Source organism: Gymnodraco acuticeps, unplaced genomic scaffold (assembly GCF_902827175.1).
Source record: "Gymnodraco acuticeps unplaced genomic scaffold, fGymAcu1.1, whole genome shotgun sequence".
Classification (NCBI taxonomy): domain Eukaryota; kingdom Metazoa; phylum Chordata; class Actinopteri; order Perciformes; family Bathydraconidae; genus Gymnodraco; species Gymnodraco acuticeps.
In genome coordinates this window covers 510,683-534,026 of record NW_022989835.1, presented here as the reverse complement: position 1 = coordinate 534,026, position 23,344 = coordinate 510,683, and the positions used below count along the sequence as shown (strand labels likewise).

Genomic DNA, 23,344 nt, shown 5'->3' with positions numbered 1-23,344 from the left:
AAAGTAATCCTACGTACTCGTGGATGGATAATGGAGTGTATTTAACAAGTATATGTCGGACAGTGGCTATGATCATAACAACAAACCCTTTTATTTACAGTTTACAATTTGTATTGGTAGCAGCTAGTTTACACATTTGGGAATCTGATATTCATCAATACTATTTGCTGTATGCTACCCTTTATATATACAGTCTATGATGCTACCTCATTAATTTCATTCAATCTTTTAGTTTTATAGAAATGTTAAGTTTCCATCCAAACCTGTTATTATCTGAGGTGTAGCTTTTTTGCCTGCCCTTCACTGTGCGGCGGCGTTGCCCCTGGTGACGCGTCTCTATCTACTGTGTCCCGCCCAGGCTTCTTATTCTCGGCCTGTGATTGGCTGTTAGGCGCTTCCCCGTGCCGTTTACTGGCTAGGCTAGCTGTCTGTTAGTTAACTGGGTATATTTAGCTGATTGCATTATCGGATCAGATTTAACCTGCAGTCCAACAATATAGACTTAAGTAACGTTATACCTAGTTTACATGCGAATATTAGCGGGCAGAGCATTTAGCTAACTCACGTTAGTGGAGCTAACACCAGCAGCAGTTTTGTTATTTCATCACATCCTGGATTTATTTTCTGGAAGCAACGAAAACAGGCGACTTCAGAAATGTCTTCAGACGAAGACAGGGCCAAGGAGATTTTGAAGGGCTTCAAACTGTATCCTTTGAACTATTGCTCTGCAAGGGTTGGACACGTAACCTTAGCGTTTGTATTTTTATTATTGTTTGACCTAACATGACAACTTAACATTTGCACCGTGTGGGAAGTGGAACATATGTGAGTCTGACTCTGGTGCTAGCTACAGTAAGGTAAGCTAGCTGCTGCGGCTAACCTGTCAGTGTGATACGGTCAGCTACCAGTGTTTGTCTTTATATGATGGGACAACATGGACATGTTCTTATTGTTCCTCTCTGGAGGTCAGTGTGTGTCTGGTTGCTCAGTGCGCGGTGCTGCAGCTGCACCCTCACACACCCTGTATACTGTGCACGCTATGATGTGTACTGTACTGAAGGGACAGTGACAGGACACAGGGGATAGCATGCATAACCTAGTCAGTAACCTAGCTAGCGTTTTGTATGACTTGTCTGCTGTTTGAGTTTTGTAACTTTACATATGGGAATATGAATATATAAATCCCAAACTTCATTATAAATCCTCCCGTTGTAATGCTGCCCTAAACACACCAGTGTACTGCAGTTGTGGAACAGTTTCTGTTGCAAGTAAAAATCCTGCATTCAAAAAGTTGACTACTTTACGTTAAAATATACTTGAAGTTCCTAAACTAAAAGTACTTATTATGCAGAATGACTTTATTTTTACTAGATTGTAATTATCAAGCCATTAATGTGAACATTATTTTGCAGTAGGTAACGTTGGATCTTACTTTAATGAATACACATAATCTATAAATTAATTCATAATTTTTAGGTTTCTAAAAGAAATATAGAAGAATAAATAGTACAATATTTGTCTCAATTGTTCTGGAGTAGAAGTATTTTTGTAGTATAAAATGTTTATACTCAAGTTAATTACAAGTTCTTCAAAAATACTCCCCAAAATATGGTAATTTAGTAAATTTACATGACATTGCATTTAGCTGACGCTTTTATCCAAAGCGACTTACAAGAAGTACATTCGACCAACAAGACACAAACTTGAAGAAAACAGAATCATATAAGTACATCAGGTTTCATAGAGCCAAACATTTTAAGTGCTACTCAACTGGCTTTAGGTAAGCCAGTCCTTTGTTAGTATATAAGTGCTCTGTTAGCATATAAGTGCTTTATTAGTATCTAAGTGCGGTTTTCCCCCGGTTTTTTATATTGCTGGAAGTGGAGTCACTATACTTGTATTACTTTTTAGATATTGGTTTCTGTTCGTGTCACAGTGACATAACGTTCTCACATCAGCCATTTCAAAAAAGTTATTTTTTAAAAAGCAATTTGGATACAAGTGAATTGATGTCAGCCCACTGGCAGACCTAACGCAGGATTGATGCATGTTCCACACACACACACACACACACACACACACACACACACACACACACACACACAATCCTAAAGACACTTTTTATTACATTTGAACATTTCCTTTATGAGATACTGAGGAGACGCCAACAGGAATTAGAGGAAGAGAGAAAGTGGTATAACATGCATATATATACACAACAGTCCTGCCACTTGCATGTGTAGCATGTGTCCCTTACTATGCCTTTTACTGCTCTTTACTCATGTTGCTGTGCTTATTTGCCTGGTTGTGTTAACTGCATAAGGTAAGATCATTTACATTAACACTACTTACATATGGTTTACAATTCAGGGACCCATTTCATTGCATAGTCTTTACCCAAGATAAGCAAGGGGCAGTGAAACATGTCATGATGTTAATTGGAAGAGTGACATTCTAAAGTGTTGTCATCGTCAGATTAGATGAAAGTCCCACAGAGTTAGTTAATGGCCGTCTTAAACAGCATCTGCCAGCTCAATCCACTCTGTCTGTCAATCAACTGAACGTTCAGAGGAAAGAGGTGTAGGATGGAGCCACATGCTGCTTACAATCATCAGTACACTGAGTGTGTGCAAACAAGGACATAAACAGCTGAGTTTGCTGCCAAGCTTTCTGAATACAAATCTCGAACAAGGAAGTCTTTCATAGGTTTTTATTTATAGTGTTAGAGTCTGCGGCAGAATCCGTGGCTGTCAGTAAATCAGTGGCCTGGAAGAACCGAGGTCCACACCTGGGATAGGGTTCAGACACAGCCAGAAGAATCCTTTCACCGCCTGCATGGCTTCCCTGTTTGATTCCTCCGTCTAAAGATGATGATGATGATGATGATGATGATGATGATGCAAAGACCAAGTGTTAAAGTCTTCTTTTTATAAATATAATAGTCTATCAAAGTTGCTGCCTCCTCAGTCTCCAGCAGGAAACTCAGGCTGTGAAAGGCATCACGGTGTCCTATACTGACTGAATATAGAATCGTGTTGCCTTCAAAGTTCACAAGACAAAACCACGGATAGTTTGTTATATTTCTTTTCAAATATAGTTGAATAGTAAGGAGGGAACTGATAAGACTCTTATCACTAGCAGCATACTTTTTGAAGATACATTTTATTTACCACAAACATAATGCACACAATTGCACCATTTCATAGGAAATAGAAAAAGCAACATGTGTGAGGGGCGATATGTATACATGTATAACATGCCAGAGGGATGCATGCCTGCTTTATGCAAAGGGCTCATGTTTGACTGCAATGTGGAAAGTGTCCTTCGCTGCTTCGCTGATGTTCTAGTTGCTCTCAACAACCATGAACTCTGATAACACTCAATTCCCCAGAGCCAGTCATATCAATTCTGATGCCCTCATCTTCTCCACCAAGAAGGATACGAATAATGAATGAGTCGCGGAGAACAAGTATCTTTGGGTTTGGGTGGGAGGAGAAAGACACGTTGAAATATCAGAAGACTAAACTTGTGAGCATGTTAAGGAAAACTCTTTTTATTAAACGATAGGAATAATGTGTTTTCCTCTGCGTGTTAGAAGGATGCTTGTTGAGGAAACTTGATTATCACTTTTGGATTATGCCACATTTTATACATGTAAGCTGCCCTCTCTCTCAGTGAGTAGACACTGACTCTTATGTATTCATAAGACCCTTACCATACTTGACCCCCAGACTTCACTTCCTTGCGCTCTCCTGATGTCGGCCCTTATGGAACTCGCTCAATGATTGGATTGCATGAGTCAGCTGTTTTTAGTCATTTTAGAGAATGCATGTGTTCTCATCGTGCAGCTGCAGCACGGAACAACATGCAGAACAATCCATTTGTTATCATAGGCGCAATTTAATGTATTTATTTGTCCTAATTTCACTCCTAGTTTTAGCTGATTATTTCAAGTGCATTATTTCCGTTATTGCTTCTTATGTCTGTTTCTTACACGGAAATGAGGTCTTTGAATATATTCAGTTAAAACAATGAAATAATGAGGAAAGCTGGAAAATATCATTCCAAGGTAAAAAACAAAGTAGTTCCAAAAGCTTAGGGCTCCTCAACAAACAACTGTTTTTGAAATCATTATGTACATAAAATGTACGTTTGTTGCATTTGAAATGATTGTGCAGGTGCATGGATTTGTATCACCGTAAATGTTCTGAATAACATCAAGCATCCTTTGAAATGTTTGCACAGTTCCACTTCCCCACTGCAGATCTGTAGCATGTGGGGGGGGGGGGTGGGCTCTCCGCTCTGTGTCTTGTAGCAGCAGATGAGCCTCGGTCATATCTTCTCAAATAAGCAGCAGAGCACTCCAGCAGGCAACTCCATTCATTTGTGATGTATACAACGTGTCCTCCTTATTGTATTCCACTGATCCCAGTCCATCCTGAAGATGAAGCTGTGTGTATGCTTCCTGTTAAGGTCAGGGCTCTTGCTGGAGTGTGGTAATGCCTAAATCCACGATTTAGTGAGCAGGGATTTACGACCTTCTGTCCATTCTGCCTTATTAAAGGAAGCACAGACAACAAGCATATTCATTTTTCTTCTAGACTGTAAAGGCAACATGTCACGTTCCTTCTGAGCAATATACAAAATACAGCATCTGGTTGTTAAATTGATGAACAGAGCAGACTAGATGCTCACACATGCAGGTTTTTAGTAGTCTCACGCATTCAAAGCCAGAGTGTGACGGACCTATAGTCATTCTGAGATAGTTTCAAAGGGATGAAAAACCCCAAAATGCATCAGAACAAGAAATATCATAGTCAACAATAATAATAGTAGTTTGGTCCAGAAATCAAATGAGCTAAAGGCACAGTAACTTCAGTCAGACCATGATCTGGATGATCCAATCCAGTTTTAAAATATTCATACATAATACTTAATACATCTAGTATTGAAGGAGCCGGTAATGTGAACAAATGATGAATACATTGTAAAAAGAAAAGGCACAGGTCAGACCAGAAGATCCGATCCGGTTTAAAAGTATTTACTGAAAAGCCGTTACATATTGTAGAAAAACAATGAGCTCTTTGCCTAACTACTGCACATGATGTCATTTATGAAAGGGGGCATCCCAACATCAATATACATGCAGATGTACCTCAAGCAATGATTACACATGATGACATAAATGATATTTGAACACATCAGTATTTATTTGTCTTGAACATCTTGCCAACAAAAGGCTAATTCCGTGCCTTTAGCACAGTCACACCTCGTGACCTTTTTACCTCGTTAGCTTTGAGCTTTTTAAGTAAGATTTATTTTTCTTATTGAAAATCACAACGATGAGAAGGAATCGGAACGCAATAGTTGGACCACAGGATGCTTGTCTGCCAAATCCACTGAGGCACACTTACAGTCATTAGTAGCAAATGAATATGAAACCCTCCAGATGATGATGATGATGATGATGATGATGATTGCTCTTGTGGATAATTAGCTGAGTTACTGAATGTAGTCAAAGTCTGTGTTGAGGCTGTCCTATATCAGTTTGACCCCCTTATCGATCTCATGCAGAAAGTCATTTTCCTTCACAATTATAAATTCAAAGGGAAGTTGTGGCTCAGTGGGATAGTGTGCTGATCTCTGGTTCAATCCCCACAGTATTCAGTATGTAAGCCGCTTTGGATAAAAGTGTCTAACAAGTGGCATGTAATGTAATATGCAATACCACTTGAATACATTTGAATATATATTGTATATAACTGAAAGTGCTTTAGTTCATATATGTTGTGCGTGCATAGTAATCCATCGCTCAACTTAAAACAGAATGTATAGTTTTGCTGTTGTGCGCTAGAGAGTCGCTGACACAGCAGAACTCATTTCCTTTGAATAATGAAAAGCAGTCTGTTGGTTGTTGTTGCTGCAGCCCCACACGATATCACCGCTCTGAAGGCTCAGTCCTCTCTGCGATAGGCGTGCCTTCTTTTTGACTTTATTCCACCGTCTCCTCTGACAGTGTTTCTGATTGGGTCGCGCTGCTGTTGTTTCAGAGGGCCATGAAACTGCCATTAATGCGTCTTTAAAAAGAAACCCAGACCAAACAGTGCCAGCAGCTTTTCACTGGGGGCTCATTAACTGTGTGGGTGTGTGTTCCGACAGACCCTGAGGGGGGGGGGGGGGGGACTATGGTATACTTGGTATGATGTTGTTGGTGTTGAAATCAATTGCTTTCGTTTCCGCTATCTGAGAGACAAAAAGGAAGGACGATGACGTGATGATAGGAACTAGTTATTTTTATAAATCCACTATTTTTAGGGACCTCCTGCTAAAATGTGTTCTCTTGTTTTTTTTGGTTACACGTACCGTAGAAGAGCAGAGGCCTGGGCTGTTCTGGAAGGGGTTGAGGATGATGAGTTTGATGTAGCAGATTGGATTTAGTTAGACTTGAGAGGATTAGAGAAAGCATCGAAGTAAGCAGACTTAACTGGAGAGGAAGAGCTGGGGGAGGGGAGCAGACAATATGTCAGATGAGTGTTTATTGAGGAAACTACGAATATTTTAGCACAAATTATGTTCAATTTGACTTTTTACGATGGTTTTATACTTTATATCACGATATGATACACCTGGCTGTTTCAGATTATTGGTGCTTTTACACCTGTCCTACTCGTTTGAGAAATGTCCTTTATTTAAGACATGAAACAATTCATCAGAATCAGACTGCCTTTAATCGTCCTGCAGCAGATAAAAGGCAAAAGGAGGAGGAGATAATAATAGATCTAGACTTTAAATAAACAAATAATAAGAGTATTGAAGGAGCCGGTAAACTAATTATAAATAGATTGTACAAAAAAAGTGTAGATTGTGTGTTTGCTGTAAAAATACTAACATAAATTGATGAAAAACCAAATTGTATTTCCTGTTCATTTTGACACGGATGGAATAAATGACATCTACACATCTTTATATGTTTTATAACGTTCTGACTACAGATTTATGACTCAGTAATATAAGTGCAATTTGATGACTGTTTTGTAGCAGTATGCTAACATGTGTTTTCAGGCCATTGGGAATGGAGGGCTCCACAGATGGTGTGGAGTCAAGTGTGTGTGTGACACTGAGTAGTGTCTGAGTGTGACAGGATGCTGAGTGGAGAATCTTCTGGAACAGAGGGCTGATATCTAAAGGGAAAAGAGGGAGGTGTTCCCTGTGGAAGCAGCGCTGTTTCCACAGAGACTGAAGTACAGAGCTACACATTGGGTGTTTCTCAATGTTGAGTAAAGCTGCTCCAGAGCCACTATTTCAAGCATACCACGTCATCGAGTGGCGCCGAAGTACTGTTCCAATGTCCAGCATACTTGGAATTCTACAGAGCCCGGCGTACTTCGTTTGGAGAAATGTCGAGGCTGCACATGTGTAGACTCCGCGGTCTTAAAATCCCCACAATGCTTTGCGACCGGACCAATTTCCCCAAATCTGTGGCGGAAAATGTAAGGCGGGGCCTCTCATATGATGCACACTTGCTCGCCTGTTCCACTCTTCGTTTTCTGAATGCCAGGAAGTATTCTTGCCTCGCTTCTGAAGCAAGTGACTCGGAAGACATGTAAACAAGCAAGCGTACTCGACATAGAGAAACACCCATTGTGTCCTGAGCCGGCCCAAAGCCAACTGTCAAAATGCATGGCGGAAACCGTGACGACCATATTAAAAGTGAAAGCTCAAAATCAGTCCTTCCCATGACTCTTTTCCACTCCTGCAGCAGCATGTCCAGCACATCACACACTTAAACACTCCATTCAACTCTGACTTCTGCGGATGGATGTCAGCGTTTCCGTTAGAAAAAATGAGCGCCGGTCAACGTGTCCGGGTGAGAAATATGGTACAAAATGTTGAGTTTGAAAACCAATAATAAGAAGGCTATTTACAAAATGACATCATCAGGGCATGAAGATTGACATTTTATTGAAAAGTGGGCTATTTCAAATATAACAAGTCCCATCAAGAGACTCATGCATGACAAAGAAATACATAAATACACAATACAACACATTTCCAATAGCTTTAAGCATACACATTCTTATATAAAATAAAGTTGACAAACCAAAAGAAATACAGGCTTGTTTGGCTCATACAATGTAATCAGGCGCTGTTTTGATTCTGTCCTGCAGAGAGAACCCGGGGGCCCACTCTGGATAGATATAGCTGAAATCACTTATTATTGAAGGCCCTATAACTGGCATCTCATAGCCTGTGGCAAAGAGGAGAGCAGCTAGTGCCGACTCATCTATTCAACCTATTCTTAAAACACTTCACATTTTGCTTAGGGGATATTATCTCCACCAGACGTGATGCCTGGAGAGATTATACATTTGTCCGACTTCAAGAGACTTTTCAGGTTCAGTAAATACAGGCTGACGGAAACTCTGGTGGATGTGTGTGTCACTAAGATGCTTTCCATTGGATGCTGCTGTAGTGTACAAAGGATGCCTGTGATTGACGGCTGCATTGTGTTGTCGAGAGTGTGGGGGTCAGGAGCAGCTGACAGCCGACAGCCTGATGGGACAGCTCCTCCAGCCGCCTCTCTCTTGACTTTAGGTTACCTACAAGCTTCTTATCATTCATCCTCTTTGAGCAAATGTGGACCAATGTGGCTTACTAGGGCAAGATATTGTGTGAGTATTTGCATGATTGTGTCATTGGAACAAAGTGTATGTACCAGATGCAAATGAAGCCTATGAATCATTTCTACATATTCTATCAGGGCTGTATGAAAAACATTGTCCTCGTGTAAAGAAAATAGTGAAACAAAAATATGCTGAAAAACCATGGATCACTAAGGGAATATTAAATGCATGTAAAACGAACAATGAATTATATAAAGACTTCTTAAAGAATGGATCAGTAGAGGCAAAAATACAAGACATACAAAAACAAACTAACAAAGACAATACGATGTAGCAAAATGGATCATTACAACAAATTATTGGAGGATAACAAAAATAACATTACAAATACATGGAATGTATTAAATACCATTATTAAAAAAGGAAATGGAAAGGCACAATACCCAAACAGTTTTCTGTCAAAAAACGATACAGTAGTTTATGACATGACCTCAGTTGCTGAAGATTTCAATAAGTACTTTGTCAATGTTGGTCCTTGTCTAGCTGGGGAAATTCCAAATACTGGTTGTAGTGATGGTGTTGCAAGTAAAGATATATATGTGAAGGAAACTATATTCTTAAGAGGGAATGATGAAAATGAAATTATTGACACAGTTAAAAAACTTACGAGTAAAAGGTCTACAGACTGTCATGATATTGACATGTATACAGTTAAAAACATTATTGAATGTATAGCCAAACCACTAACTCACATCTGTAATCAGACAAACCGGTGTATTTCCAAATAAAATGAAAACTGCTAAAGTCATACCAATACATAAATCTGGAGATAAACATGTACTGTCAAACTATAGACCAATTTCATTGCTCTCACAGTTTTCTAAAATACTGGAAAAAATCTATTATACAAGACTAAATGACTTCATCACCAAACATAACATACTCTATGAACAACAATATGGTTTCAGAGCAAACAGAACTACATAATTTGCAGTTATAGAATTTATGGAACACATTACTAAGGCAATGGAAAAGAAAGAATATCCAATAGGGATATTTCTGGACCTTAAAAAAGCATTTGACACGGTTGACCATGAATTATTAATAAAAAACTACAGAGATATGGCATGAGAGGTGTTGCACTATCATGGCTATCCAGCTACCTACATAACAGGGAACAGTAACTACAAAGCCATAAATCACAACTACTGCAGGTTACATGTGGGGTGCCTCAGGGCTCAGTCTTGGGGCCATTACTATTTATTCTGTATATTAACAATATATGTGAAGTATCAAAAATGATTAAAACCATTCTTTTTGCAGACGACACAAGTCTACTCTGCTGTGGGGACGATTTAGAACAGCTATTGGTCACAATGGAGAAGGAACTGAGCAGGATGAAGATCTGGTTTGACCAAAATAAATTAACATTGAACGGCAAGCAAAACCAAACTCATAATATTTGGGAATCGATCGACCAATACAGAGAAGAAACTCACTATAAATGGCGTCCAATTAGAAAGAGTATCTGAAATAAAATTCCTTGGAGTAATCATAGACAATAAATTAAGTTGGAAACCACATATAAGCTATATCAAAGCCAAAATGTCCAAATCAATAGCAATTCTGAATAAAGCCAAATACCTAATTAATCAAGCTTCTTTGTTTATGCTGTACTGCTCCTTCATACTTCCATACATGATGTATTGTGTGGAAGTTTGGGGGAACACATATAAAACAAATACACATCCTATCCTGCAAAAAAGAGCCAAACGAGTTATACATAAAACTACCTACAGAGAACCTACAAATAAATTGTTCATCAAACTAAAAACACTAAAACTGCAAGACCTGGTTGACTATAAAACTATTCAAATTATGTTCAAAGTCGCAAATCAACAATTACCTCATAATATCCAGGGACTTTTCACACGGAGAGAAAGCATGTACATGTTGAGAGGAAACTGCATTTTCAAAAAACCACCTGTACGAACAAATGCCAAACTTCATTGCATCTCATCAAAAGGTGTTAGTCTGTGGAATAACTAATGATGCACTGAAACATTGTACAAGTCTATCTAAACTGAAAGTATTATTTAGGAGCCAAATCATTAATGGTTATGAACAGGACCTGTAAAATCCCATTTGTTGTTATTTCTAGTAATTGTAAAAGTAATTTCTTTCTGATTGTTTTGTAAACAAACTAATTAACAAGACAAACATGTCGCTGATGACGATGACCTAATGTTTTATTTATAAGAAAAATATATGCTAGAGGGGGGAGGACCAGAAAAGTTTTTTTTAAGCTTCTTCTTGCCCCTGTTGAACATGACAGAGACTATCTGAGAATTATTATTGTTTTTTTTGTTGTACTTTGTTATAATTATTCATTTGAGTGAGAAAAAAAAAAAGGAAAAAAGAGAATATATCTATTATTGTTGTATGTTTTTGTTTCTGACATGTTCAATAAACTGACTAATGAATGACAGGCAGTCTATATTTAGAGTATACACGTATCTGCTTTGTTCTGTGTCCATTTATCCTCCTGTCAGACAGAGAGAGTCAGTCAGCTTCACAGAACATCAGTGCATGCTGTTGCTGCCGCTATACAGCAAGATGTGACTTGTAAAAAGATCCTGATTTATAAAATAGGTCTGCCATTAATTAAGTTGGAACATACTCTACTCCCCCAGAGAGCACAGAGATGTAGACATGGTACTTGTCTCTCTGCCACTCCCTCTTCCTCTCCTTGCTCATAGCACTGCATTTATATCTAATCACTATACAATAGTACTCATGCAAAGACAATGCAGCTTGTTTCAAAAAGGACATCCCCTAATTTGCTATAGTATCCCATATATAACACACACTGAGAACAGATGTTCTATAAAGGAGGTTTATCCCTGTCTTCACTGCAGTTGTTGTTTTCATTTCGCCACATTTGATAGTTTTCAAGCATATAGTGCCTGTTTAAGATCCTAACCCAGTTGATAAGAATAAAGCCCAATGAGTTATTTACATAACAAGCTTGAAATACACCCTTCATATTTCTCCTTATCATAATCAATCTGAGGCTTCTGCTTTAAGGGATGAGCCTGCCAACACTCACAAGCATCATTTACCTACATTTGATAGAATTTGCTAACTTATAACTGAACTTATGAGGCAGTGTACCTCTAGTGAGCGGCCCAGCCCTTCGTATGTTTTTCTGTATGTGGCCCTCGGTGAAAAAAGTTTGGACACCCCTGGTCTAAAGGATGTGTGGTTTTCACCCGTAATAGATGCTTGTCATCAGGTGTGGACCTGCTGGAGGTGCCAGTGGTACGGCTGGAAGTTTAGCTGTCATTTCTGACTGAATGTATGTTTGAATCCAGACCATGTCTCCCTACATATTCACATATCGCACGTCACCTTGAGGTGTTCTGTTAGAGTAGCAGATTGAGGGAAGTGGAGGGAGACGTCTGACTGAAGGGAAAGATTGCACCAGTAATTGACTTTATTTGCTCAAATATGACCATAAGAACCAGCTGGTCAGTCCCTGTCAACTGATCAGCCTCACTGCTACACTTTCTCTAAAGTTAAAATGTTGTCAAATTCTGTCAGGGAATAGAATACAGATTATACCAGGTCATAAACAGACAACACCATTAGCTAACTTGTTAACTTTGGCAAGAGACATGAGTCCCAGCGTTGGCTTGCAGTGTTAATGGTACAGATAACTACTACACACCTATATTGATCTGATATATTAGTATTATGGCAGCTGGCTAAAGCTAACGTTAGCTCTGTGTTGTTTGTTGGATTGAATGCATGTGGAGCTTCAGTCTCCACTACAACTGTTTGCAGTATACAGATGTTTCTAAAGGCTGACAACTCATCATGTAGGGTGTTGAGCAGTGGCGTCGCCTGGCCTAAAGCCCCGAATGTTTTTTCTGTAGCCCCGGACAATTCTCCCTCAATAATATAATACATTAACCGTGCTTTATCTGAACCTCATCATGACACTAGAGAGGACGGCAGGATTGTAATTTCCCGTGTTCAGTGAATGCAACACAAGTACTTCTGGGTCTCTGTGTTTCATTCAAGCTCAGCTCTGTGTGTGTGTGGCAATAGCGCATTTAGTGTGATTGAGCAAGAGAGAGAGAGCGTGCACCAGTGCCAGCAGGGACCATGGGGCACCAGGGGCAGGGGTCGTGTTGTTAGCATCTGGTTAGCTAGCTGCTCTAACGGACATAAGGAGCTGTTTGTTCCACCACAAGCTGGAGGAGAGTCCTCTCCTCTCAGACTGAGAGACTCAGGTGAGCTAAAGGACTCTCTGAGTGTTTAGATACTAGTTCACTTTAGTCTAAGTTATCTCAGTGGGTCTCAAACGGTTTGGTCACGAATTATGTATAAGATTATTTCCGAGGCACACCTTCATATGATCATTATAGTTATAAAAAAACAAGAGAATAAATGAAAAACAGGTATGAAATACTATATGACAGTAAAACAAGAATACAGTTTAAAAGGGGAGTGATTTGTAAAATATCCATAAAGAAAAAGAAAATCTGTTTACAGTTCTGTTTCATCTGGGTGTTGAGAGATGTATCCATAGATCTCTTAATGTTGCTCTCAAAGTGCACCAGATTGATGCTTTTAACTTCAATGTTTAAAAAAAAAAAAAATTCCGGGGGAGCATCCCCCCCCGACCCCCCTAGAGGAGGTGAGGTCCCCCCACTTTACCTCTGCTTACACCTATATGCTGTGAGCTGATTATCGAGCCTTCATTGTAACAGTCGCGGGTGCACTGCGTGTGGGGAGTGTTGCAGTAGAACATTTCACTGTAGCGCCGGTACCATAATGGGAAACCCTTAATGTTTGAGCACCCTCTATGAAACGTTAAGCTACCCCACAGCACCCCCAAAAGAAAATCTCTGGCGCCGCCACTGTGGGCTAAGCCCCAAATGTTTCCAGGTCCAGGAAAGACCTCTGGTGTTGAGGAATAGGAGGGGACTTCCTAAAGCAGTCTTTACATTTCCTTAAGGTTGATGTGACTAAAAGGGTCAGGGTTAGGATCATTTAGAGTTTTTCTTCAGGAGGAACGTAAACGACAGCTTGATGAATTCACTGGTCACATAACATCTTAACATTCAAAATGAAACATCAACTTTTACTATGTCAGCATTTTATTTTTTCTTCCACTTATTCCCCTCCCCTCAGCCCTTAGTTTCAACAGCATTCATCCCACTTTGAGAGCAGAGGGAAAGAGGACGGTGGGGCATTTTAAATGATTGCACATGCTATAGTACTGTCTTTCAGCTTGAAATGTCATGGAATGGATCGGTTGCCTTTTTATGAGACCCTTTTTATCAGAAAGTTTGTTGAAATCCTTTTAATGTTAACTCCACTAACTTAAACCATCTAGCTGATATTAATATGAACTGGTAATAGTTGCTTAAGGTTTTTTCCGTTCAAATATTCCTTGTGTATTTCAGTTCATTCTGTCTGTTCTGGTTCTGTTGGTGGCCTTTAACTTCTTCCCAACAGAAACTGGATGAATCTTAGAGATGCAGAGACGGGCAAAGTGCTGTGGCAGGGAACGGAGGACCTCTCGGTACCGGGGGTAGAACATGAAGGTACAGTACACACGCCTACCACATTTTAATCACATTCATACAGCACACAGCACAAGCTCTTTGTAAGCCAGGTAAGCTGTGAGACATCATGTGACTTGGTCTAAAAATAACAATGAAATAACAAATATAATATTCAAATAGATATATGTAAAATGTACCGATCACAACAACTGAAAGGTAAATTAAACAATAAGATTATGTATGAAATCAATAATAAATATGCTGCATGAAGTATGAACAGGGGACAATATGCCACACAGACAGATGATGTACTGAGCTCATGCACATGTATTAGTTTTAGATAGCCGGGTTGAACTAGATTCACCCGTTTTACCTATTTCCAACATCATTATACGAGTCAAGAAGAGTCAAAAGTAATTCATGGCAATATTTTTTTTCACATGCGATGGCTACTTTTATTTTATTAAGGAAGAAAAGTATTCACATTGAGTTCAAATTAACCCTTTTTTGACTGGAAAAACAATTCTGAACATGCAGATTCATTATTTAAAAAAAGGCCTTTTTTATCCTATCATGAATTATCTGGACAATCCTTCTTGATATTATCGTACTGTGAATTAATCATTATAATCCTAGTAAAAAGCCATTCAATACAGCCGCTACATTCTTACTATTACTGAAGGAATACATAGAATAACTATAAACATTAGACTCTTTTTGGATATAAAAGGTTTATATTGTAAATAATAATGATGTGTAGTATTATTGATGCAAATGTATTTTACCAGTATAACTTCGATATTATGTGATCCAGCTCAGAAATCTCAGCTTTGTTCAATGTATAGGGACACCTTTTTGATAATAAACCAAAACATCATGATGTAAAGAACAATGCTCCCAAATCAGCTATAACAAGAGGCGCTTTCACACCGGAGTACTTTTACCCGTACTAGTTCCGATAGTTCCTGGGATTTTGCGTTCACACCAAAAAGAGAACTTAGTTCAGAGAACCTTTACCCCCATTTTTACTGCCTGCTAGAGAGGTGGTACTATCCTGGGGAGAAAAAAGTACCAATTTCTGATTGGCTGGGCGAATTGCAAACCACGCCCCGTAAAACTAATGCCGCCATTGTATTTGCTGGCATTAGCATTATTAGCATTAGCATTAGCCCAGCACACCAACTGAGAGAGACTAATTTATGGCAACACAAAGAAAAACATGGGAGCGGTGGAGATGAGGAGGTGTTGGCGTGTCGGCCAGTCCCCAACTCCGGGGACTTCCGGCCGGGGACTTCGGGTGGCAGTATACGCCGTCAAGTTGTTTGCGGCCTGCCAGTAAACCCAAAGCAGAAGAAGAAGAAGTGACGTCAGCGGCTTCATTTGCGTAATCCTCCCTCGGGGACTTATTCCGGTGTGAACGCGATTGGCTCTTAGTTCCATGGGGGTACTAAGTGCTGGGAACTAAGTGCTGGGAACTAAGTACAGCAAAGTACTTGGTGTGAAAGCGGCTAAAGTCATTACAAGCCCTCATCTCTCAGTGGGGAGGAGCCTTCAAGTTCAAAGTGCTCTGTTTCTCTGATCTCTGCTTGTTTTCCTGCCTCAGTGAATTCTGATTCCTCCCCCTCTCTGCAGCTCGCGTCCCCAAGAAGATCCTCAAGTGTAAAGCTGTGTCCAGAGAACTGAACTTCTCCTCCTCAGAGAAACTGGAGAAGTTCAGACTGGAGCAGAAAGTGTTCTTCAAAGGACAGTGTCTAGAAGGTAACCTGAATTAAGGTCACCTATAATGCAAAATCCCCTTCTTCATGTCTTTTATACATGAATATGTCTCCCCTCTGTATTAAGAGATTGGGAAAGGTACAGGATCCATTTATATGAGAACCTGAATATAAGCCAATCAGATTTTGGCCACTTTGTGATGTCACCATGTTTTTTTTGGGTTGTGTAACCATTAGCCAATAACCAACCAAGGTGACACCCGCCCACCTTTATCACCTCAATCTCCTGAAGTTTAAAAAAACAAACAATCACATCACAGAGAGGCGTGGCCAGCAGCAGCTCATTAGCATTTAAAGCTACAGACACAGAATAAGCACTTTAGGAACAGGGCTGAAACAGAGGGGTTTATGGGATGCTGCAATGATCCGTTTGGTGTTTCAGACAGACACTTCAGAGACATGTTTTGTATATATCTGAGACATATAATATATTGTTGAAAAAGAGTATAATAGGGGACCTTGTGCCCTGTAGAGTTCTGACCACTGTTGACACTATGAATCCCAATGCTTAACACTATTCCTCTCATCTTGTGTGTCTGTGTTTCGGGATCTGATGACTATTTAAACCCCGACTCATTGGTACCTGTTGCAACAAAATGCACTCTTCCAGCCACAGACAAATGATCTGTATGACATTATCTGCAAGGTCAGAATGCAGGGATGTTAAACTACCTTTCTTGGTGTTGAACAACTAATGTACCTGTCTTGCACTTAGCCAGATGGTTATTAAAATATAATCTTTTCCTTCCAACATTTTTTTAATCCATTGATGTGTTTTACCTATTCTTATTTGTCCCTCTTAAGAAGCCCCCTTCCCACCCACATGTCTTTGTGAACACACTGTTTTACTTTGAAAAGATCCTAAATATGAATGAACATGGCATATTTTAGAGAACTAATCACTGCAGCTCTATCATTGCTGTAACCTGCAGGCTCCTCGGCCCATGCTTTATGCTACACTGGTTACACATCTGAGACCACAAGTGTGAGTGGAAATAAAACATGTATTAGTTGCACTACTTGTTTGGCCAATCGATGAAAAATGAAGTGAGAGTTCTGCATGCACAAAACCGAACAACTTTGGTTTCCTTGTAAAACCCATAAGCCGTGGCTCACATGTGCAAACCAGGCGTGGTTTTTATAGTAAATGGTTGGGCTTTGCATCTGAGATCTTCTGGAATATTAATTTTGTAGAATGTGCACACTGTGTAGTGTATTGACAGGGGACCCCACCAACTGTTACGCTGCTGAACGGCATGCTCTAGCATTTCTATGGGGGGGGGTTCAGGACCCACTGTTGCCTCTTTTTCAACGATGTGGTTCCAGGATTGCGAACCAGTGTTTGGTGTTTTCACTGCAGCAACGCCAGCTCTCTGCAGGAAGTGAAGAAGTGTGGTCAGAGCCACATACGCCTAAAGCTGTTCATGGCAAGAGTATAAAGTTGTCGCAGAAATAGGAGCGCCAAGACCGCAAAGCAGCTAAAACACTACTACACACGTACATATAAAAATTGTCTTTGGCAAAAGAAGAGTATAAAGGTGGAGAAGTCGTGCATGACAAATTACTTTGGCTTCGTACGTTTAATAGTCATGATGAAGCCCATCCAGGGCTCTGGTGGGTGGGAAAGCAAATTGGTTTGCACTTGGTTCGTAAGTTAAACCAACTGCTATCCAAACCAACAGGGAACTAGCACCGAACGGTGAAAAAGGGGTGTGAGAAGTCTTTTTGATGATTGGCATTTTAGAAACGGAGGTTTAAAGTGTGCCTCAAATGCTTTCTGCCGGGTCCCTAACATGGGTCCTAAGAAGCAGCAGTTGATTAATAAACCCCAGGTCTGTAGCTCCCTGAGGCCCTGCTGTACAGAGGTGAGCGTACAGTGAGCCCCAGGAGACAAAACAACCCCACCCCCCATTCTCAACACATGTTTACCATGCTGCCTTTCGAGTCTTTATATATTGGTGCACTAGCGTACTGTATGGACCTTGTGTTAATATCAGGGTTCATACACGTTTTCACCAATGATTTTCAATGACTTTTCCATGACTTCTCAATGACCTTTACCTAATTTTCCATGACCGAAAAAAAATTACCGCTGAAAATGGTTTATTTGAACATGGAACAGGAAAATAAGGTCTGCATATGAAACATGTTGTGCCTACCTACAACAAATCAAATAGTAGGCTTACTAGCTTCTACACGCTAAAGCAACTGTAGTCAGGGAGGCAAAGTCATCAGGTATGAAAAAGGTGACAAGGATCCGAGCCCCCGACCCGATTTTAGCAGTCAGAACAACTAAAGCAGCAGTCAATAATAACAGAAAGAGTCACATCTAATAGAAATATATAAAAGCATTTATTTAAATTGTGTAGCAGTCAGTTTATAATTCTGGCAGCACTGTTGAGCATTTTGAAAATGTGCTGTCATGCCTCTGTGCACGGCTTAGTCTTTCTATCTTTATAGCCACTGGTGTAAAGTAACCAAGTTCATAAACTCCAGTACTATACGTGGGTACAATTTTGAGATACTTGTACTTTATTTAAGTATTTCAATGTTTTGCTACTTTGTACTTCTACTCCTCTACAATTCAGAGGTAAATGGTGTACCTCTACTCCACTACATGTATTTAATACCTTTAGTTACTTCACAGATCTGGATGAATGATGTGAAATATAATCAAGTGTTAAATCAGACTTTAGTTCCACCTGGAGTAAATTCACAAGCTACCCTGCAGTATACAAAGTCATTCAAACTAGCTGCACCTTTACCAGCTTTGAGAACACTTTCATGATCAATCATTATAAAACATATCATATATATTATTCTGAAATGGACCAATCTGCACAATGACTACTTTTACTGTCGCTACTTTCACTATATTTTGATGAGAATACTTTTCTACTTTCACTTGAGGAACATTTTGAATGCAGTACTTTTACTAACAGAGTATTCCTACACTCTGGTACTTCTACTTTTACTCAAGTACAAGATCTGAGTACTTCTACTTTTACTCCAGTACAATATCTGAGTACTTCTACTTTTACTACAAGATCTGAGTAGCCTACTATACTTTTTATTAAGTACAAGATCTGAGTACTTCTACTTTCACTCAAGTACAATATCTGAGTACTATACTTTTATTAAGTACAAGATCTTAGTACTTCTACTTTCACTCAAGTACAATATCTGAGTACTATACTTTTATTAAGTACAAGATCTTAGTACTTCTACTAAAGTACACGATCTGAGTACTTCTACTTTTACTCTGGCACAATATCTATACTTATACCACCTCAGTTTATAGCCTATGAAAAAAACTATTAGAAAACGAAGGCTAAAGCTAACGTTAGCAGATAGTGACAATGCTCTGAACACCTGAACGGCCCGTTCTAACAGCTGTTCACCAGCGGCTCAGTCTGTGCCACAGTGACTCCGCACAGTTAACGAACACACCGTAGATAATGTAGCTGACCCTCATCCCGGAGCAGCAGAGTTCAGCCAACAGCCAGGAAGACTCGAGCACACAGCTTGTGCTTCATATATTAAAAAATAACACCATGCGCGTCATGATGGCACATAACAGCTCGCGACCGCAGATTATTGGAGAAGCCCCTCACTGCAGTGCGCAGATGGGCGGGAGCTCAACATGGGCGGAGCCTCAACGCCCCTCCTTCTCAACCTTTGAGGCACGTGACGGGACGGCCCCTCCTTCTCAACCTTTGAGGCACGTGACGAGCTTCACAGATGACGCGTTGCATCCTGTTTCCCGTGTAGCAGTTCTCTTCCCTCCCTTCAATCTAACCCTTCCCTTCCCCCCCATCCTAACCCTAACCACTCCCTACCTTTTTACCTAATCCTAATCTTCCTTCCTCCCTCCCAAACCTAAACCCCAAAACCTCTCCTACTGTAAGAAATTAAAATCAATGTTGATATGACGTAATTTAAATTAAATACAGGGTTTTAATTTAAAGCAGTTTTATTCTGAAAAAAACGGAAGTTCACACTAACTATTAATTTAACACTTTTATTCTGAACATTCGTCATTTCCGGTTAGCATTAGCATGTGGCTAACGTTTTGAAAACCGTGAATTGAAGGTTAAATCAAATGACATGTGATGTTGCACACTAAACACACTGGGATTAACACTCATTTATTGACGCTGAAATAACGTTTATCAGGGAATGTTTAAATAACCACAGACTGGGTAAATACACAACACGGGAGTCGGGACGTCACGTGCCTCAAAGGTTGAGAAGGAGGGGCCGTCCCGTCACGTGCCTCAAAGGTTGAGAAGGAGGGGCGTTGAGGCTCCGCCCATGTTGAGCTCCCGCCCATCTTGAGGTACTGCGCACTGCAGTGAGGGGTACTACGATTATTTCGGCGATTAGATCAAATGTAAATTATATTTGACGCAACTTTAGTTACATTTCCATGACTTTTCCAAAACTTTGGGAAAAATATTGTTTTCCATAACTTTTCCAGGGCCTGGAATTTGCATTTTGAATTTCCATGACTTTTCCAGGTTTTCCATGACCGTACGAACCCTGTAATATGGAACTCTCTGTGTCTCTGTCTCTGTCCAGAATGGTTCTTTGAGTTCGGCTTTGTTATCCCCAACTCCACCAACACATGGCAGTCTCTGATAGAAGCAGCTCCAGAGTCCCAAATGATGCCAGCCAATGTTTTAACGTGAGTCAGATCCTCTCCATTTACCCTCTATCTACAGCAGCCACACCAGCCCACACACACTGACACACAACATGTGCACATTAACAGTATTCCCATTGTCAATATCTGAAGGATACGGATAATGTACAGCCTTTCAAATAAGCAGGAAATGTAATGTTAGTAATCAGTTACTGTGCAAGTTTATATTATTAGTACAGAAATTAAATTGACTATTGAATCTAGTGTTCTATTATGGATTGAGATACCTGAGAGTAAAAAAGGCATTTTCCTGCTGCAAAAATAAAATGTTGTTCACATTAATGCATCATTAATTAGAAACCAGTGAAATAGGACATACAATGGCCACTCTGCATAGTGAGTACATTTAGTTCTGGTACTTGAGTATATTTTGATGCTAATAAGTATGTGCTTTTACTTAAAGGGGCCTATTATGCTAATTTTCAGGTTCATATCTGCATTTTGTGTCTCTACTTTGACATGCTTTAATGTTCAAAAAGGTCTTTATTTTTCTCATTGCTCTAATTGGTTAGCTCGCCGGCTGATTGGTCAAACACTTAGAGATGTGTAGGAAAAGTCAGATAACACACTACAGGAAAGGGAAAACTCCAAAAAGCATGATAGGTACTCTTTATGTAACATTTGGAATGACAGACTTTTGAGCTGATCAGATTTTTGTTGTTATCACTTAATGTCATAACAATGTTTTGGCTTGTGTAACCATTAGCACCAAGGTTTCAGAGACACGTTTTGTATATATCGGAGACCTAGCAGTATAATAGGGGACCTTTAATTAAAACTGTATTTCTTAACTGTGGTATTAAAAATAACAAACGGAACTAGCTCTTGTGGGATGATAAAGTGGCTACTCCTAATTTGTATTATGCTGACTGGTTATGTCACAGTTCAGTCCTGTCCCACTTCCTGTCTGTAGTGTTGTGCACAGATTTATTTGTGTGCAAGCTTTTATAAACTGAAGGTTATTTAGATCATTGGCCCGTCAGATTTTATTGAAGGTACATCCTCACTGTGGTGTTATCATAAGAAGCAGGAATGTAAAGTACGTTGGAATCAGCTGAAAGGTCTCTTAAACATTAAATCTTGCAGACACAGTGCTTAAGATATATCGTGCTAAGTGAAATCATCCGTTAATGTTACCGTGTGTCTTTGTTTTCCAGCGGGAACGTGATAATAGAGACTAAGTTCTTCGATGACGACCTCCATGTCAGTACTTCCAAAGTACGGCTTTTCTATGTCTGACCTCCAAACCCCTCACTCTACCTTCCAAAATGCTGACGTCCTGCCAAGGTCTTTAAATTACAAAGGTTAGCTACAATTCGGAGCAGTAAACGTCTCACGGCTGACTCGGGATCATCACTTTTCCCACAGTCAGTGAAGTGTTTGGTTGTTCTCTGTTTTGTGTCCACCTGAAAAGACCTTGGACAGGGGAGAGGAGGAGAGAGACGTTTCCTCTGTTCCATGATCCACACTGTAAATACATTATCTCCAGTAAGCCAGCGAGCCACTCTGAGATAAAACACCCCCCCCCCCAACCCTCACTCTAAGGTTGCATTAACTCAGGAACAGAACATCAGACGTGTAACCTGTCTGTTAAAAACTCTGCTCTGCTGTCCATGTGTCTCCTGAGCGTTTCCTCTCGCTGTGTCTCACTCCAGAGGACACTTCCTGTGGCAGAGTACATCATCAAGTCCCAGACTCAAAATCCCAAGATCCTTTGCACTAGTCAGTTCACGTTTCCTTGTAGTCAGAAAATCTATTCTCAGAGAAATGGATCAAGTTATATAGACATATTTGGGCTTCTTAAGTGTAAACGCTGACAATGACCCCTTAATGCATCATTAATGGTGGTCCAATCCTCTGCAGTGGGACACAGTTGTCCCGCCTCCTGCTCCATTAGCCCCAGTAGATCAGTGTGGTGATGGAGGACCACACTTCTTTACTTCCTGCTTTATATGGAATCTTCTTTTTGCCTGTATTGTTCGGATGAGAAGCTGCACACTGTTGTTATGATGACACGTGTGAAAGAAGGCTTTTATGTGCTTAAATACTCTACTCTCAACTAAACCATCTTTTATTCTCATTATCTCTTCACTTGGCTCCGCTCTGTACATTCTCACTTCCCATTCACTGTTTTTTTTCTTTTTCTTAGCTGCTAACTGAGCTGTGTAAAATAGACTTGTGTTTTAATATGACAGACGTTGTGGATTAAAGTTATCCAATGTTGTAATAACATGCAGCCTGTGTGTTTTTATTTTTGGGTTGATCATGTAATTAAACAGGGACATGTGTTACATATAATAGTTTGTACTCGGAACGTCGCCTCACGTCTCCTGCGTCTTGTTCATGTTTCACACTGGAACACACTGCAAAGACTTCAGCCGATGGCCAAGAAGCACGTACGAACTGCGCATGCGTGAGTGGCAATAACTCTGTGCGTTCCATTTTCACTCTACAGCGAGAAGCTCATGGGGCTTTCCCGAACCTGTGTCGAGAGCTGGAGTTAAATGAAATGTCAGATTTGCCTTCTTAATAGTTTGTTGGGGTCCCTCACTTTTTCACACCGTTTTGCTTCTCATGCACTGATTCGCTAGCTGAACAGCCAATCGGAGTGATTTATTTTGCCGACAGCCTTTGGCCGACTGCCCACCGATTCAACATGTA

The 23,344-nt window shown here is 40.0% G+C and overlaps 1 protein-coding gene across 1 annotated transcript; it reads left to right on the top strand.

The window, feature by feature from the left end:
* The first annotated feature begins 423 nt into the window (after positions 1–423).
* pde6d (phosphodiesterase 6D, cGMP-specific, rod, delta) lies at positions 424–22,913 on the top strand. Its single transcript, XM_034235463.1, has 5 exons — positions 424–705; positions 14,154–14,242; positions 15,836–15,961; positions 20,560–20,665; positions 21,841–22,913. Exons 1-5 carry the CDS (start codon positions 656–658, stop codon positions 21,920–21,922), a joined length of 453 nt encoding a protein of 150 aa, XP_034091354.1. The 5' UTR covers positions 424–655; the 3' UTR covers positions 21,923–22,913.
* Positions 22,914–23,344: the final 431 nt, after the last annotated feature.